The following is an 18,226-nucleotide window of genomic DNA, read 5'->3' as shown; positions in this document are numbered from 1 at the left end:
AGCATCAGAGTCTTTTCCAATGAATCAACTCTTCACATGAGGTGGCCAAAGTACTGGAGTTTACCATGGGATAGTAATGCACAAAGAACCTCAACACGAACTGTCTGTGGGACATGCTAGAGAAATAACTGTTAGCTATCTCTGGTCACAGGAGACTGCAATGCAATGTTTAAGGGGGTAGTTAAACAACTGTGTGTATGATTTAGAGAATGGTCAAGTCTTTAGTTGGACTGGCCTCTCAACAACCACTTTTTTTTTTTTGGCTGTGCCTTGTGGCATGTGAGATCTTAGTTCCCCAACCAGGGTTCAAACTTGTGTTCCCTGAAGTGGAAGCTAACCCGTGGACCACCAGGGAAGTCCCAACAATCACTTCTTGAATGCTGACAAGTCCCCTTGACTTCTCCATGCTGCTGAAGTTTCCTCAGGTTATATACATAATGTGAAGAAGATGTTTACCTAACAGAAATGTTGAGTACGATAATGTATGTAAAAACACTATGTAAACTATGGTAAAAGATCAGTTTTATTATGGACTTTGACTCAGAGAAAAAAGCCAGAAGGATTAAACATTTTATTCAATTTTTTGGCATGTTCTATGAGGGCCTTGAAAATAATTTTTCCCTTTTCATATAATTTCCCTTCTCTTTACTGTTCATAGAACACTAAATTTGGATACTCAAGTTACCAAAATGAAAACTAAACCTGGAAGGGTTGTATTTTGCACCCTCTGCTGGCCTCTGAGGAGAATAACATTACCTAAGACTAATTCAAGATCATCTATATGTTTATTTTCATGGACTTGACTGTAAAGATGTCATGGCATTCCACATAAAGACAAAAACATAGTTTCAGCTCTATATTATGTATCAGACAATTAAGCACAATATGTGTATGCCTACTTTTTGTTTGTAACAATTATCATTCAAATCTAGAAAATTATTTTTGTACAAAGGCTAGCTGCCCACCATTTATTTTTTCAAAATAATTACTTTAAAAGGTTCTGCTGTTTCTATTGATATATTTAAGGCTGAAATCCACTGAAAATACCCAAACTTGTAACGTCTTAATTTCCTTTGCTACCACTAAGATTTGCAACCACATAATTTACTACCAAACTTACAAGGTTGTATATACTAATTTAACTGTGAGTCACTTTTTTATATTCAAAGTCTTAGATTATGTATATGAAAACTAATTTATTAAACCTTTGTACACAAAGATGAACATACCTGTATAGCAAGCTTATATGAAGAATGAAGTTACAAAAAAGTAAAAGTGTTATTAAAACGGATGCATGTAAATCATTTACAAAAATACCCCAAATGGTATAAAGCTGCTCATCCCTGATTTTTCTCATTTGGTTGTTAAGAGTTGAAATATGAATTTTAAATGGTTAGAATTTTTTCTTTTTAAAAAGTGATATATTAAACTTACGTACAGGATAATTAGCAAAATGTAGAAAGGGAAAACGATGTACAAAAGACAGATTAAAAACCATCACTCCTGACAGACATTCACAATCCAAAAATAGTATAAACCTTAACAAACTATCTCTAAACCGGCTCCTACTTACCTCCCCCCAAGTTTTTATCAATGAGAATAAAATATAGTAAACCAGCAAGCTCAGTCTTTCCATTCTTTAAAAGAGGCCTGACCTTAGACCACAATTAAGCCTTGGGTAGATTTTTTTTTTCTTTCACATGGGAGGGGCCAATAGGAAAACAATTTAGTCCTAATTACCAGAACACAGTCATAATTAAATAGCACTGGGTGCTATGCCAAGCAGTCATTCAGAAGTCTTCTTGCTTTTTTGCTGGTTTCGGGGTGAATTCTTTAACAAGTTTCTTATCCTGAGGTACATTCCAGTAGATTCCGCCATGTTCTCGAATTCAAACGGCGTTATTCCGGTTGCAAACTTGCTCATGTCGGGGATAGCACTGTGGGCCTTCGTGGCTGCTGCAGGACTGCAGTCCGCATGAAGGAGCTGCTGGCTGCTCCCTCCATTCCTGAACTCACTGTTTGACTCAACCCTGCCGTGGTCATGAGCACCTTTAGGGTCTACCTGAGTGGACTCTTCCTTTTCCTTCTGGCCAAGCAAAGCAGTCTCAGAATCTGGGCTCAAGGCTTGTTCCTCTTCCGATTTCTTTGCAGCAGTGTCTAGTACCTCGGCCTCCCCTGGCACCTGCCTTTCGGGTGTTTTTCCCTCTGGCACAGGGAGGTCAGGTTCGTTTGGACAAGGTGAAGAGGCCACCGAATTCCCAGTTAAAGGTGTGTCTACAGGAATATCCGAATCACTGTTGACGCTCTCAGCCTGCTCCAGGGCCGCCCATATCTGCCTCTGCTGTTCTTCTAGTTCCTCCAGAGTCAGCGAGTCCTCGTCCATGGTCATGGATGCCGTTCTCATCCGGGGTGAGTCACTGGGAGTCAGCGGCGGGGTGCCCTTGGGGAGCGGAGGAGTGAAGATGGGTGGAGGGGTGCCCCGGGGGAGCGGAGGAGGCGTGCCAGGGGGCAGCGGGGGCTGAAACTGAAAAGCTTCGCTGCTTGGGGACCCATGCGGGACCTCGGCATCTGAAATGAGGATGTTGAGATACTGAGTTGTCATACAGCACTTGATTTTACTTTATTTATTATTATTTGAACTCAGGTGAACCCAGAGGATTGATGGCAAAATAAAAGGCTCAAGAGGGGAAAACTGGATCCTCAGATATCACATATGTAAGGTGTGCTCAACGGTATCTGACTCTTTGCAACCCCATGGACTGTAACCCACCAGGCTCTTCTGTCCATGGAATTCTCCAGGCAAGAACACTGGAGTGGGTTGCCATTTCCTTCTCCAGGGGATCTTCCCGATCCAGGAATCAAACCTGCATCTCCTGCATTGGCAGGTGGATTCTTTACCACTGAAACCCCTGGGAAGCATACGATCATCATTGCTTAATGGCCTCAATCCACCTGAAAAGAACATCTGCAGGGGGAGAGGTCAGGATCTCTGGTGCCAGGAACTCTAACCGAGAGTAACCTTTAACACAGTAGGAAATCTGGCTGGAAATGAGACTGCCTAGACTCTCAGGTGGGCAGAGGTGGAAGAAGCAGCGGAGGAGGTAACTGGAAACTCCCTGGCTTATTTCCCAGTTCTGTACCCCAGTCTAGATTGCTCGACCGAACTGTGGGTTCATGTGGTCAACTGGTCACTGGTCATCACTATCTGGGTGTCTCATAGATACAACAGATCTGACCTGTACAAAACAAGGAATCTTTTCCTAGAACTCAGATTCTTCCCCCGTTTGTTAACTCGTTCACTGGCACCACCAGTAGTATCTGGTTTAAGTCTCCAAAACCGAAACCTAGTCACCAGAGTCCTCCTCCTTTCCTTCAGCCCACTCCCGGTCCTTAGCTCTCTGGGGTCCACCCTTTCCCACAGCCTGTCACAGCTGCTACATTATTTTGGGACCATTACTGTTGGTCAGGAGTATCAGAGTCATTCCTGCCTCTCGACTCATCTTCCTTATACTCATCCAAACAGTTAGTCTTTCTAAAACACAAATCTGGTCCTATTAACCTTTCCATCTCATTAGAAACCCTTTAGTGCCTTGCCATGATCTAGAGGAAGAAGTTCAATCTCCTCTGTACCATATGAGGCTCTTACAACCAAAAACTTGCCTTTTTTGACTACGTCATTTCTTACAGCCGGGTCTGAACTCCAGCTATCACACTGTTGGTAGACAAACATGCTGTGATGCTTCATGCTTCTGTATTTGCATTTCTCACTGTCTCGAATGCCCTAACCCTGCTCATCTCACCCTGGTCACACACCTCAGGACCATCACAACCCTGCTTGACCACAGGTTCCATGGTAAACCCAGAGGATTCAGAGAGCAAAAGACTAGGGGAGAACAGAGGGCAAGGTCTTTGTTCCCTTCCCTTGGCTTTCTGAAAGGATGGACTTTCCTCACGGTCTCTCTTTCCTGGGGCGAGACGGGATTTTGTGAATTTATACACTCGGGAAGAATAACTGAGAAAGCCTGCCTCAGTCCTGCCCTTCCTCCTCTTGGGAATGAGCTGCCAAAGGGGAGTATTTTCCACTGTGTGTCTCAAAGCCCTGCCCATCAGGAGGCCAGTCCAGATCCAGGGCCCTGGGACTGGGTGGAAAGGTCTGTCTAAGGAGCCCGGTTGGCGGGCCCATCCGGCTCTCACGCAAAGCTATGAGCCTTCCAAACTCAGCTCTGATCAGCAATAGTGGAGGTGCTCTGATACCCAAGGATAAAAGGGAAGATTTACTCTTGAGTTACTGCTCATTAAGAGCTTCCTCTTTCTTAGGGAACTCATCAGCATACAAACTCGTCCTACTTTCTCAATGAAAGCAAAACCACGGGGTGGAACCTACCCGAGTCCAGTTCCATGTCGGCGGGTGAGGCTGCTGCGCTGTTTTCCTTCTTCTGCTTCTTTGGACTACTGGGGCTGGACCGAGACGAAGACCTTTTGCTGCTAGACTTCATGCTTGGCTAATGGAGAACCAAACCAAACACAAGTGAGTTGGGGGAGACAAAGAATTACACTCCATCCCTCCATTTAAACATGATACAGAGAACCAATCCAGGTAACTGGTGAATGTAGTTACCTTTTTCCTTTGGATTCATCAGAAAACATAGAGCGCTTTATATACAAAACAATAAAAGGCAACGAGATGCCTATGAGTTACAAAACCCCATGGATGAAAGCAAGACATTCTTCTAAACCACACTCTGAAAATCTGTTTACCGCTTGGAAGTTAGAAGTCAGGTAATTGGCAAACACGTCCTTCTGCTGACACGCCTGCATTGGTATTGACCCAAATATCCTCCATTCCTATCAATGAAAAGAGAAGGGAAAAAGAAGTGTGTATTTGGAAAATGTCATGCTCTGAAGTCTGCTTACAGTAGGTGAAGTGGAGATATCAAATTACATTCCTGCTTCATATGTGACTTTTCCTTTTTGCAGGGGGTGGGGGTTAAAAATAATAGTGCACTGAAAGGGAAAAAAAAACCAACTCGGCCTGTCCAACAGTCAGGACAGAATACTAAAAGACTACTTGACAAAACCACTTGGGCCAAAAAGGTTCTGCCTACTATCAAGAAGTTACAGGCAGTGACGACAGCCTCTCAGCAGCGTGGCTGGTTCCCACCCGCCTCCTGATACTAACTAGTACTGCCCATAGACTGTTCTTGTCCCTTTCTCCTAACTTGCTCACTCATGCTGTTTTCCACCTTCTGTCTTCAAACTGAGTAGTTATCACTCCTTTCTCTCTTATTGCCAGTAACACATTTAACAGCGGCTCTCAAAAGGAATCACTCTGGGCTCCTGTGAAACAAACAGACCCTAGGGACTAAGTTAAGTCTAAGGAGAGGGCATGCTCAGGAATGTGCACTTCTAATGCGTACCCCAAGGGGATTCTGATGTAGGCTGGGACTTGGACCCAACTTCCAGAGGCACCGATGGTTTGTACATGCAATTTAGCCAGCCCTTAACTAATTACACACATCTTCAGATCTGTTCACCAGACTCTAATTTAGACCTTTGGCTGCTTCTCTACTGCCCAGTCCCTAAGAATAGCTGGAATGAATTTTTTTTTAAGTCATTTACTTATTTGGCTGCACTGGGTCTTAGCTGCAGCATGTGGGATCTAGTTCCCTGAGCAGGGACTGAACCCAGGCCTCCTGTGTTGGGAGCTCAGAGGCGCTGCCACTGGACCATGAGGGAGTCCCTAGAACGCATTTTTACTAAAATACCACCACCACCACCACAGTTAGTTGTTGAATCCTGAAACATAAGATAAAAGGTGCAAAAGATTAAGTATAGCAAACCTTTCTTGTATCGGAGAAATTTTACTTTGTGGGGGGAAAAGAAGGAAAAGTAGGAAAAAGTTACAGTACACATAGATTGATTAAAGGTAGAAAAATACTTCCCAAGCAATTCTGTAAAACTTACAATACTGCTTCAAACCACCCCATGTTGTTAAAAAAGAAATGATAATCTTTTAATTTTAGAACAGTTCCAGATTTACAGAATCTAATCATTCTATTTTAGTTCCTTAGGGCATAAAATCAGAAAAAACTGGGTTTTCTTTTTGACAAATTCAAGATTTCACTTAACATTCTAGTCAACACAAAAGAAATTAAAAAGTTAAACTCATAAGTAACACATTTAGTTGTCGCTGTTCAGTTGATAAATCATGTCCGACTCTTTGTGACCCCATGGACTGTAGCATGCCAGGCTCCTCTGTCTCCACTATCTCCCAGAGTTTGCCCAAATTCATGTCACATTTACTATTTTTTTCTGGTCACACTGCATGGCTTATGGGAGCTTAGTTCCCCAACCCAGGATTGAGCTCCCACCCTCAGCACTCAAAGTGTAGAGTCCTAACCACTGGACAGCGAGGGAATTCTCAACTTTAACTTCTTTATGAGACAGTAATTGCTATGTAAGGTAACATTTTGAACAATCTACACAAATACGTTTATATCCCAGAAGAATATAAAACCAATATACTTACATCTGGAATTCCTCTGGGAGTAGATATATTAAAACCTGGATAGTTTACCAATTTCGAGAGATCGTAAGTGACACTTTTATTTTGCTGTACTTCTCCAGCTTCTGTCTCTCCATCAGCACCATCTATTATGGATCATCAAAAAGGTGAATATTGCTAAGTGCCCATATAAACCCCTTTCTGGACCAAAAGCAGACCTGGAAAGTGCTTATATTTATGGCCACAAAATTATTCTGAGAATGGCTTTCATTATAATTTGTCTGAACAAAGATTAGAATTTTTAAACAACATGGACATACCATTTTGACAAAAATATAAATATTGAAAAACTTGGAAAGTTTAGTTCTTCCATGAATTGCTTAAAAGTCTATCTTGCACTGATTTTATGATTTGCCTAATGCTCTATTCCAGTTCTTTTATTTAAGAGACACTTACATAATGGTTACTATATATGAAAAATGTTTTCTTCTCAGATAGTACTTTAAACAGTTTATAAGTATTCACTCACTTATTCTTCACAACAACCCTAAGAGGTACTTACTACTAATACCACTTTACAGATGAGAGCAATCCTTGAAGGATGGTTGAGAACTACTTCATTCTTTTCGAACATTTATGTTGCTAATCCCCTGTCTATATACCTAAGGTAACCAAATGGTTGATGAGAAGTTTCTCTTTATAGAAGTTTTCAGGATAATAAGCCAAGAAGTAATCAAAGAATCAGAATACAACCACTGTGCCATCCTCAATAACTAGATATTGGCAACGTTCACTGATGACTGATTTCACCAACAATTCACAGCAAACAGGGACAGAGAAACATACTGAAAGAAACCATGGGGATGATCAGCAAAACCTCAAAAAACCCAGAAGGACAAAACTCAGAGCTTTGTTAAAAACAAGAAAGGAATTTACAGATTAAAAGACATTTAAGAGACTCTCAATTATCTACACTCATGTGTCCAAAGAATCCCTAGGTGAGAAATTTAAGAAGAGACCGGTGGGGGGACTTCTCTGGTGGTCCAGTGGCTAAGACGCTGCATTTTCAATGCAGGGGACCCAGGTTCCATTCTTGGTCAGGGAACTAGATCCCACATGCCACAAGGAAGATCAAAGACCCTGTGTGCTGCAGCTAAGACTAGGTGCAGCCAGATAAATTCTGTCTTTTTTAAAGAGAGGACAGCAGACTTGAAAGCACCTACAGAAAGTGGCATGAGTAATGATAATTTGAATGTCAGCATGACTTGGGGACATAAAATATTAAAAGGACTGTGCTAAATATACTCTTTGGTACTACGTGAGAAGGGGGGCTTGGTAAATGTTTTGTTTTTATTTTAATGACCTAAGTAATATCTAGAAACACTTTCTTTTCTAATTTAGAGCATTAGAGATAATACTAAAATCTTAAGAGCAATCCTGTTTTCCTTCTCAGGGGTAACCACTGTTGATTTGCTGTATATTGGTTACAACTTTTAAAAACTTATTTACTATCTACCAGGTGTCAGGCACTGTGCTACACGATAGACAGACATACATGAACTGTGACAGGGCATGAAGGAAACAAACAGGGTGCAGTGAGAGAGACTGGCAGGACACGCAGGTGAACGCAGGAGACAGACATTTAAATAAGCTGGTCAGGGGAGGCCTCTGCGAGTCTAAACCCTAAAATCTAGACGGTTCTTTTCAAAATATCTTCTACAAACATAACTCCTCATAGAAAATATACAGCATGGCTTCATCCATGTGGGATTTTTGTTTTTTTTTATTTTTTTTTTTTTTTTTTTTTTTTTTTTTTTTTTTTTTTTTTTTTCTTTTTTTTTTTTTTTTGGGATTTTTGTTTTTTAAGATCAACAGCAGTGGGAGCGGCAGCAGGAGTAGCAGTGTTAGCGCTCAGTCGTGTCTGACTCTTTGCGACCCCACGGACTGTAGCCTGCCACGCTGCTCTGTCCCTGGCATTCTCCAGGTAAGAACAGTAGAGTGGGTTGCCATTCCTTTCTCTAGGGGATCTTTCCAAGACAGGGATCAAAGCCAGGTCTCTCTCATTGAAGGCAGATTTTTTACCATCTGAGCCACCAGGAAGATCAACAGTATCATAATAAATAAGCATTCCAGAAATTTATCTTTTAAACTCAGTATTGCATAAGAATCTTGCCATGGGAGCTCCATGGATTTACTCCATTTATTACATACATTCTACAAGGATTCTATCCCCTATTTCTACCACGGTTTACTTAGCCATTCTCCCTTACGGCCTTAATGTTGTCTTAAAAAATATATATATATTCTTAAATTAATTTATTTTGGCTGTGCTGGGTCTTAGTTGTGGCATGTGGGATCTAGCTCCCCAACCAGGGCTTGAACTGGAGTCCCCTGCATTGGGAGCATAGAGTCTTAGCCACTGGACCACCAGGGAAGATCCCTTAATGTTGTTTTTTATTTTTCACTATCATATTCAATGCTAAAAAGTATCTTCATATACATACATTTCCTTGGGCACATGTGTGAATATTTTTATTTTTTTATGAATATTTTTCTAGATTCCTAAGAGAAGTTTTAGATTATATTAATAAGACGGTTTATTTATTGTAACTTTTATGGATCTCCTGGCAGAGATGGGTCATATTTCTGTTACTATTACTGACAAAGGCAAGAGTTTATGAGGTCTAGCTGGAGAGCTAATACCTTGCTAGGTAGTCACTGAGCAAGTCCAGATAATTATTTGGTAACTCTCAATGAAGTTTTAGTTCCTTCCTTGTAAAACAAAAGAAAATCATGATATTTTTTAGTTAACTCAGTAGACATTAAATAAGACAGCCATTCCCATTCTATTTTATTGTTATTCTTTAATTAAAAAAAACCAGAAAGGACAGAACCCTTAAGTTGACTTATCTAACTGAACATACTATACCTTTCCCATCATAGAGCGCAAGCCCTGAGTTCTCCAGTTCGGCCTCTTTGAGCCACCCTGGTGGGTATCCTAGCTGGCGCATTCGATATATAAAAGGTGGAAGACTCTTGTCCGTCACACCCAGTGCATCCTGGAGTTCCTCACTGAGTAAAAATAAAAGAGGAGGAAAAAAATACTGTATTCTCGCTTGGATGAAGATACATACTCTTCTAGTATTTCAAACACATCCATGTCCTTAGAGCACAGACTTGTGGACACGGCAGGGGTGGGGAAGAGGAGGACGAGGCAAACGGAGAGGGCAGCATGGAAACATACACACCACCATACGCAAAACACACCGACAACGCGAATTTGCTCCATGACTCGGGGAACTCAAACGGGGGCTCTGTAACAACCTAGAGGGTGGAATGGAGTGGGAGGTGGAAGGGAGGTTCAGGAGAGAGGGGACACATGTTCACTTAGGGCTGGTTCATGTTGATGTATGGCAGAAAACAACACAATATTGTAAAGCAACTATCCTTCAATTAAAAATAAATTAAAAAAAAAAAAACCAAACCACTTCCATGTCTCATACTACACAGCATGTGGTACAGCAGCGCCTCTCAATCACAGTACAGTCAAGTCCCCTACATACGAACCTTCGAGTTGCCTCTGTATGCCAGCTGTTGTAGTGTTAACTACTATCCTTTTCAAGGTACTGTACTATAAGATTAAAATTGTTTATTTTTTGTTAGTTTTTTAATGTATTATTTGTGTGAAAAATGTTAGAAACCTATTAAGCTATATACACTCAATTGTGTTAGTTGGGATACCTAGGCTAACTTTGTTGGACTAATGAATGAACAAACTGGACTTACGAACGTGCTTCTAGAAAAGAACTCCTTTATATGTAGGGGACTTACTGCAGATATTTTTTGGATTAACTGATGTACCTTTTATATAGAGACTTGTGGGAGAACACTTGTTTCCTGATTATTACCCTGAAGATACACAGAACTTGTTCCAAATGGTGGGGACACAGAAACGACATTCTAAGGTAACATGACACAGGTACCTAATAACTCCTGGCTTAAATCTTCCAAATCTCTCTTCTACTTCTTCTGCGTGGTATCGCTGCTGAAAATTCTGATTGTTTGTCTCACCACAGGCATCCATATACTCTTTTCTCTTTTCGCTTATTCGAGCAGCATTTCGAGGCTAAATCATAATGTGTTTGGAAAGAATGGTATCAAGCAGTGTAGAAATAGTTCAGAAATTAAATAAACATAAGCACTTTTCCTAGGTCAAGCACACAGATTATTTCAGTTTAAATGCATAAGGAGCAAGTATAAAAGAGACTGGATAGTTTAGAAAAATAAGCAAGGAAGAGAGGCAGTCCTTCAACTTCTTATTACCTTGGTACTATCACAAAGTTTTTAAAATAAATTGTCTAAACATGAATTCTCATCAGGTTTTATTCATCTCAAATAGAGACCACTGTAATAAATTAGTATTTTTTAAAATAATGTCTTAAAACTTATGGACAAATTTGGAAAGATTTAAAAATTAAGAACTATAGGAAAGTAAGACAGGAAGTTTCTTTATATCGCACAATGCTATAGATGCATTGAAAATATTAGAAAGCTCTGGTTCAAAGATTTTTTTTTTATATGAGAAAAATTTACCATTGGGCAATCTTTCATTTGATGCTCTTCAGAACCACAATTGAAACAGTGAGGCTTTGGCCTATTTGGTCAAAAAACAAAGATTTTCACAATGTAAACAGAAATATCAAAGCAAATCAATAAAATTCTGTGTGACAGCAACGTGTATCAGAACAAGAAAGCACGCAGATCACCAATTACTAATATCTGCAGAAATGACCTCACTTTCACCACCTGTCCTAATGAGTTACACAAATATTACTTTTGATCAAGTCTTTTAACCAAGAGCCCTTATGTTCCCGACTGATCTGTTACCTCTGAATTTTGTCAGTGGCTGATAACAGAAGGATTTGAGGCAAACAGATTATCATATTTCCGGAAATTTGGAAAGGGGTAGATGGTTATAAGACAGCAATCAAAGACAGCAGTAATTATTCCTTTCCACCCACCCAGGCACATCAGGCCTGAACCAATGAGTTGCAATATGACTGACTTAGAGATTTACTCTATGTCTATGTACTGAAATTCTGGTTTAATCTGTTTATTTATAGTAAGCCGGTAATATTAACTTTTCAAGCTATAAGAGTTTATGGTTTTGGTTAATAAAGAAGAAGAAGAAAACAAAAGCAACTCCCCACACAAACCTTTTTGCCTTTACTTGTATTTCTTGCCCTTCTAGAGAAACAATGTGGCTGAAGACTTGCTGGTACCTTTAGTGAGTTTTATTAAGGAATAGTTATCATAGTCTGCACAATTTGGTTTTTTTTTAAAGGTGAACTTAATGGCAAGATGCATAAAGATCTTCATTCACTATGTAGGATACTTGGGTATTTCCCATCCTTCCGTAAGCTGAGGGTTTTCATTTAGTAGCGGTTGCCCCAATTTATCAAGGCAAAAATTAGTAAAATACAGGACACTTCCTACAACCTGCAGAAAACAAGTCAAAAAATATTGCTATTTAAGCAGAAAAAAAAAAAAGATGACATTAGATACTGTAAGACTATGATTAATTGTTTTACCAACTTATTTCTGGATGATGAAATTACTAGAAATAATAATCAACTCCTTAGTGAAGGAGTCACATCCTGATGTGTCAGTAAAATCTCCATCACTGAATTCCCTCAGGGTGTCTAGACCATGGAGTTTTTCCTGTTGGATCGCTACTGTCAGGGGCACTCCCTCCAGACTTAAAGAGCAAAAATTTGTCAACAATTCTTCTATTTCCCATTTCTTTGCTTCCTTTTGTAGCAAGATCCTCTGAAAGCTGTCTTTATTTCTATATTCATTGTTTCCATTTCCTTGTCTCCCAATAGGAGAAAAATTCCATACAAATTTAGAAAAATTTCATACAGAAAAGTTGGAACACCATGAGCCCTCATCTAGATTCAACAATGGTTAACTGACATTTCTGTGTGCACATCGCTCTCTCCACACAAAAACATACTTTTTACTGAGCCATTTTAAAAAAGTAAGTTGCCACCACTCTCACCTTAGTCTAAGCTATTATTTGCTCCTGCTGGAGACTAACAACTTCCTACCCAAGTTCCATCTTCCACATATAACCAGCTACAACACTGCACCATTCACAACATGGCACCCCTAAATACTTCAGTATGAGCCTCCTAAGAATAAGAACATTCTCCTACGAATCATGATACCACCATCACACTTGAGAAAACTAATAACATTTTTTATCTATATCCTGTCTGTGCTGGGAGGATGAAGAGCCCACAGATCTTACTGAGAAGATTTACAAGACATGGACACAACTCTGCATATGTGATAAAGGCTAATATCTGCAAAGGTATCATGTGAGATCACCCTATAGAGTGCCAAGTGGCAAGACTAGGACCAGTTAGTGTAAGAAGCACATTTCAGCTCAACTTTTAGAAAGTGCAAATTTCTATCAGAGATGTGCAAAATGAAGAAGTATGTCTCTCTCTTTTTTTTTTTTAAGTGAATTCCACATTACTGAGAAGAGTCAAAAAAAAAAAAAAAAAGACCAGGATGCTAGCTATCAGGGCGCTTTAAAGAAAGATCCCTGACCTTGAACTAGATAACTTCATCTCCCTTCTAAACAATAAGGTTCTGGGATTTAAGGTGGCGCCTGCCTAGGATGTTGCACACTTATTAGTCTAAATTGTGATATGTCAATGGCACACAATACTCCATGAACATGAAAACTGGTCTTCCTTTAACGGAATCCAGGATTACATCATCTTCTTTAAAAACTTTTAAGTTGCAAAATCACACATGACACTGCACTGACACTTCTGAATTTTGCACAGGTATCAAAAGGCCTGCATACAGGCTCATCTCTGTTAAAAATCTTCTGTTTTTCACTCACTATATGAGTCTTTCAAATATTTAACATTTCCAAGCTGTCACTTGTTATACTAGTTATTTATCCCTCTCAGATTCACCCATCTATAAGTTCCACAAGCATGCTTTCTATATTTTCATCCAAGTTCTTGAAAATGATGAGTGGGGCGAGGATGATGAACAGGTGGAGTAAAGAGAACTTTTAGGGCAGTGAAACTACTCCATACGAAGGTCTAATGGTAGATGCGTATTACTGTACAAATCCATAGACACAGAGCACCAAAGTGACCCTTAACATAAACCATGGACTCTGGGTGGTAACGATGTGTCACTGTAGATTTATCAATTGTAACAAATGTACCATCTGGTGGGAGATGTTGATAGAGGGGGAGGTTATAAATGTGTGGGGGCAGGGGATGCATGGCAAATCCCGGTATGTTTCACTCAATTTCTCTGTGAACTTGAGAAAAATATAAAATCTATTAGAAACTGCTCTAAAAAATATAAAATCTATTTAAAAAAAAAAAGAAAGGAGAATGAACAGAGAGGATAGTCAGGAGAAAAAGTCCTCTGTGGTGTATCCATTGTACCCCTAGGTCACAATGAAATAGTTCTTAAAAAGCAAACTATAATATTAGAAGGCTGAAGCCTACACTGTTGTTTACAACAAATTTAATGAAAGAATGTGTGATCGTTAGATGACACATCAGTTTACCATCTAAATGCTACCCAATGGACAGAGGATAGGAAATGTATCTGCAGAATTCAAAACTGAAGCGTCCAAACTTACACTAAAAGCTTCCTTATTATTAACGGCACTGGATTCTTCTACTTTATGGTCCTCTTCTAGCATAACACTGGATGGCTAACACAAAGAAAAACACAAGTTACAAAAGCTAAACAATTCTTAACAACTTTAAATTTCATAATTGAATCTGAATACATTCACTTTATTTTCTAACACATACCATTAAGGTATATAAAAGTTTGAATTCATTGCTGTGATAATTAGGGTGAGTGAGAAGTTAAGCTAGGTAGGAAAGTTTATGAAAGCTACTTCTCCAGTGGGAAAGTTAAAAAAGATATAAAAGATAGTATCTTCTGAAGCATTAGCTTACACTATGACTTTTATGTTAGTAAATATTAATTATGGAACTTTCAACATTTAAACTGACAAGACAGGCTTTATCTTCAAATCAGATAATCAAAAATTTAAAAATATAAACTTGATATTGCTGGTCAACACTGATACTCAAGGCACAAAATTCTGAAGTGTTTCTTGAATCAAAAATTAAATAACATTCACTACGGTTTTTATTGTTAAATGTATTGTTCCTTGAATCTTTAAAAAAAATTATATATAATAGATGAAAACCAAAGGTGACAAAAATTTAGTAAATCAGAATACTCCATTCTCCAACCTCTGAGGATAAACAGCTAAAGATCCTAATTTGAGAGCCTTTACTTACCTTAACTTATAAGTAAAAAAAAAAAAGCCCAGAAATCATAATCCTGATTCTCTTGAGATAAATTTATGCCCTAATAGTCACACAGTGGAATCTCTCAGATTTCTTTGGGCATGCTACTGATTTTTAAAACAAGTAGAGGGGGGAAAAGGATGATATATGAACTTCTTCATTGTAGGAAAAAAAAACAAACAAGAAAATCCATTTTTTATAGTCCCCACAAAAAGAGATGTTTTTCCCTGACCTAAAATTAATTTTCTGTCCCAAACCATGTGTCCAAGTTAGGGAATGATGCACGGGGAAAGGCTTTGAGTGTAGCCAGGTGTGAATATTACTCCCTAAGAAAAGCAATCACAATCCCAAAGAAAGCCCCATGGCTGCATTGGTCAGACTGTGGAGAAGGAAGCCAGGTTGCAGGATAGAAGGTGAACAGACAATCTCAACAACCATTTTGGTTTTGAGTCAAGAGGATCCCCGGAGCCACCTAATAATTGGCAGTAAAACGCAAAACCTACTAAAGTCTCTTAAGTTTGAAATACCTGGGGCAAAAGATTAAAGGAAGTCTTTTCCACATCATTTTTCTGCTGTTCCTCAAATCTTTTTACTAAATTTGATACAAATTCCTCTATTTCTTGATGATATTGCCTGCATAAGAGGACAAAATGGTCAGAACCCACACAAACACTGACTTGACTGAAGTCATGCATTTTTAGAAGATGGCATGTGTAAATACTGTTATTTTGTTTTTCAGAGTTTATATCAAATCACTGACTCTATGTAACAGTCTAATCTATTCTTTAGAGAAAAAAAAAAACAAAACCCATTTTTGCCAAGTTAACAAAATGATGATGATAATCTAACATAGTGCCTAGCATGTAACAGCTGGCAGATACTTACACAAAGACTACATGGATTTATAAATTTTACGAACTTAATTTGTAAATATATAACACATGGAAATGGTTCAAAATTCAAAAGAAGTAAAAGAGTCAGTTACGTAACAAAAAGCCCCCTTCCTACCCTGTCTCACAGCAACTTATTTCTGCAACACACACACAATCAATGCATTCAGCTCTTCCACAGCCTCTTCCTACAGACTCTGCACACACAAGGCAACACCTATGTAAATATGACACTGGAGGGAAAAAAAAAAAGACCAAAATGCAATGCAAGTAAAATGACCGAGGTCTATGCTCTCCAGCTTTCCAGGTCAAGAACCATGTTCATCAAATACTCTTCAGTACTCAGTTCAGAAGGGGCCAAAAGAGCCAAATTCCTCTTCGTGGACTTGATGATTTGTCAGGTCTCTTTAGCTTGGACATTCTAAGATTTCTGCAGGCACAACCCCAGGTGAGTGGTGCAGACATTAATATTGTCAGGAGGGACTTCCCTGGGGGTTCTTTGGTTGAGACTCAGCGCTCCCAATGCAGGGGGTGCATGTTCGATCCCTGTTCGGGGAACTGAGATCCTACATGCTGTGCAGCGTGGCCAAAATATATATTTTTTTTAATTAAAAAAAAAAAAAAAGGTCTGCCAGGAGCTTGAGTTAGAGGCTGACTCTGATGGTGACAGTAGCCCTGGAGTCCCACGTGCCCAGCACCATGCCACCGGCTGTACCACCCCACACAGCCTCAGGTTCCACTTCTGTGAGATAAAGTAGCCAATGGATCTGCCATGCAGGTAACACCTAAGTATGCTCCCTTTACCTTGCACAGTGTCTAAGATAACAACATGTGATGCGTGAGGGGGCAAGCAACCATCTGAAATGTCTATGACCATGCTTCAAGCAAGGCATGGGTCAAGGCCTCAAACCATTTCAGAACATTCTAGCAAGCATCGTAGGAAAGCACTGAGTCATCCTAGACCCAAGAATACTGAAAACTAGCAAAGGTCTAGTTTTGATAGTCAAAAAAAAAAAAATCACATGGTAAGTTTTCACCATAATCAACAGGGAAAACTCAGCTCCCTGATTTTGGTAGCGAAATGGTGGTAGCAGTGACTTTTATTAGCAGCTGTCTATTGGGCTATTGGGGCTTCCCTGGTGACTCAGTGGTAAAGAATCCACCTGCTAATGCAGGAGCTGCAGGAGAGGCAGGTTCAATCCCTGGGTAGGAAGATCCCCTGGAGAAGGAAATGGCCACCCACTCCAGTATTCTTGCCTGGGAAACCCCATGGACTGAGGAACGTAGTGGGCTATAGTCGATGGGGTTGCAGAGTCAGACACCATTTAGTAACTGAACAACAACAACACTGGGCTCTTACAGGTGCTCATTCAGTTCCCTAAAAGGTGGTTACTACTAGTGTCCTGTTTCCCAGTAAGGAAACTGATATGCAGAGAGGGTCAGTGACCTCTCCAGGTTCACATATGTAGAAAGCATAGTTCAAATTCAGGTTTATACGACTGCAAAAATAAGAGCCAAAATCTGGCTCTTATCATGATTCCATAAATTTTAAGTAAAAGAATACAGATGGTATAAATACAGATGAAAACAGCATATTTATACAAATAGTGTATCATAAGCACATTAGCTCATAATATTTAGGAAAGAAAAAATTACTTACTTTGAAATAACATTGTTCATAAATAGAATCTGTAATAAAGGTCCATCTAACTTAGTATTGTTCACCAATATTCCACTAAAACAAAAGTTAAAACATATTCTTAGAAGACATTAAAGTAAAACTTGCATATATATATATAAACACTGAACCTTTATCATTTCTACGTACCAAAGATCATATAATATTTTACGAATAAGATCAAGAACCACCAGGAACTCCGGTTTTCACCAATTTTACATACTTGAACAATTTTATAAAGATTATCTTTTACTTTACATATGTATTTTAAATATTTCATAAAAAATTAAAAGCTGCAGTTCAGTTTTCAACCAAAAAGTTTCTTTACCTAATGGCTATTTGTTTATAAACTGAGGAGAGGGAGGAACTGAGTAAACCAGCAGGTTACAAAGAATATAATTCTGAAAGAATCAGAATAAACTTGGCTTGGAAATATATAGGAAATGGAAACACTTTATAAATAAATGGGTAGACTCTTTTTGGAGGGCAGAGCACACTGCACTAAACATCTCAGATCCAAATTTTAAAGTAATGATGTAAAATTACACTATTCCTGGATGTGACTTTCAAAAACCGGAAAAAATAGAACTAGACTGCAGCCTTGAAATCTGCTATATATTCCTTCAGTAACCTGGGAGCAGCTGTATCTGATTTCTCCACACCTTCTTCAAATCCTTGTACCTGTACAGCATGTGAAATCAATCAATCTGTATGTGGAACTGCTCACATCAAGTAGAGAAATAAAATTAAAATATGAAGACATCCAGACACTTGTTTCAAT

The 18,226-nt window shown here is 39.2% G+C and overlaps 1 protein-coding gene across 1 annotated transcript in view; it reads right to left on the bottom strand.

The window, feature by feature from the left end:
- Positions 1-552: 552 nt before the first annotated feature.
- Positions 553-18,226, bottom strand: part of ZCCHC8 (zinc finger, CCHC domain containing 8) — a 22,586-nt gene continuing 4,912 nt past the window's right edge. The window contains exons 3-14 of the mRNA XM_010841318.1: positions 17,428-17,502; positions 15,405-15,510; positions 14,190-14,264; positions 11,901-12,004; positions 11,722-11,787; positions 11,099-11,159; positions 10,489-10,631; positions 9,435-9,577; positions 6,530-6,651; positions 4,759-4,845; positions 4,385-4,502; positions 553-2,568 (exon numbers count right to left, since the gene is read on the bottom strand). Of these exons, the coding sequence (XP_010839620.1) occupies positions 1,787-2,568; positions 4,385-4,502; positions 4,759-4,845; positions 6,530-6,651; positions 9,435-9,577; positions 10,489-10,631; positions 11,099-11,159; positions 11,722-11,787; positions 11,901-12,004; positions 14,190-14,264; positions 15,405-15,510; positions 17,428-17,502 (1,882 nt within the window). The 3' untranslated portion in view covers positions 553-1,786. The remainder of the gene's footprint in view (positions 2,569-4,384; positions 4,503-4,758; positions 4,846-6,529; positions 6,652-9,434; positions 9,578-10,488; positions 10,632-11,098; positions 11,160-11,721; positions 11,788-11,900; positions 12,005-14,189; positions 14,265-15,404; positions 15,511-17,427; positions 17,503-18,226) is intronic.

Source organism: Bison bison, unplaced genomic scaffold, assembly GCF_000754665.1.
Source record: "Bison bison bison isolate TAMUID 2011002044 unplaced genomic scaffold, Bison_UMD1.0 scf7180017864160, whole genome shotgun sequence".
In the NCBI taxonomy this organism is placed as follows: domain Eukaryota; kingdom Metazoa; phylum Chordata; class Mammalia; order Artiodactyla; family Bovidae; genus Bison; species Bison bison.
This window is presented reverse-complemented; position numbering and strand designations above follow the sequence as displayed.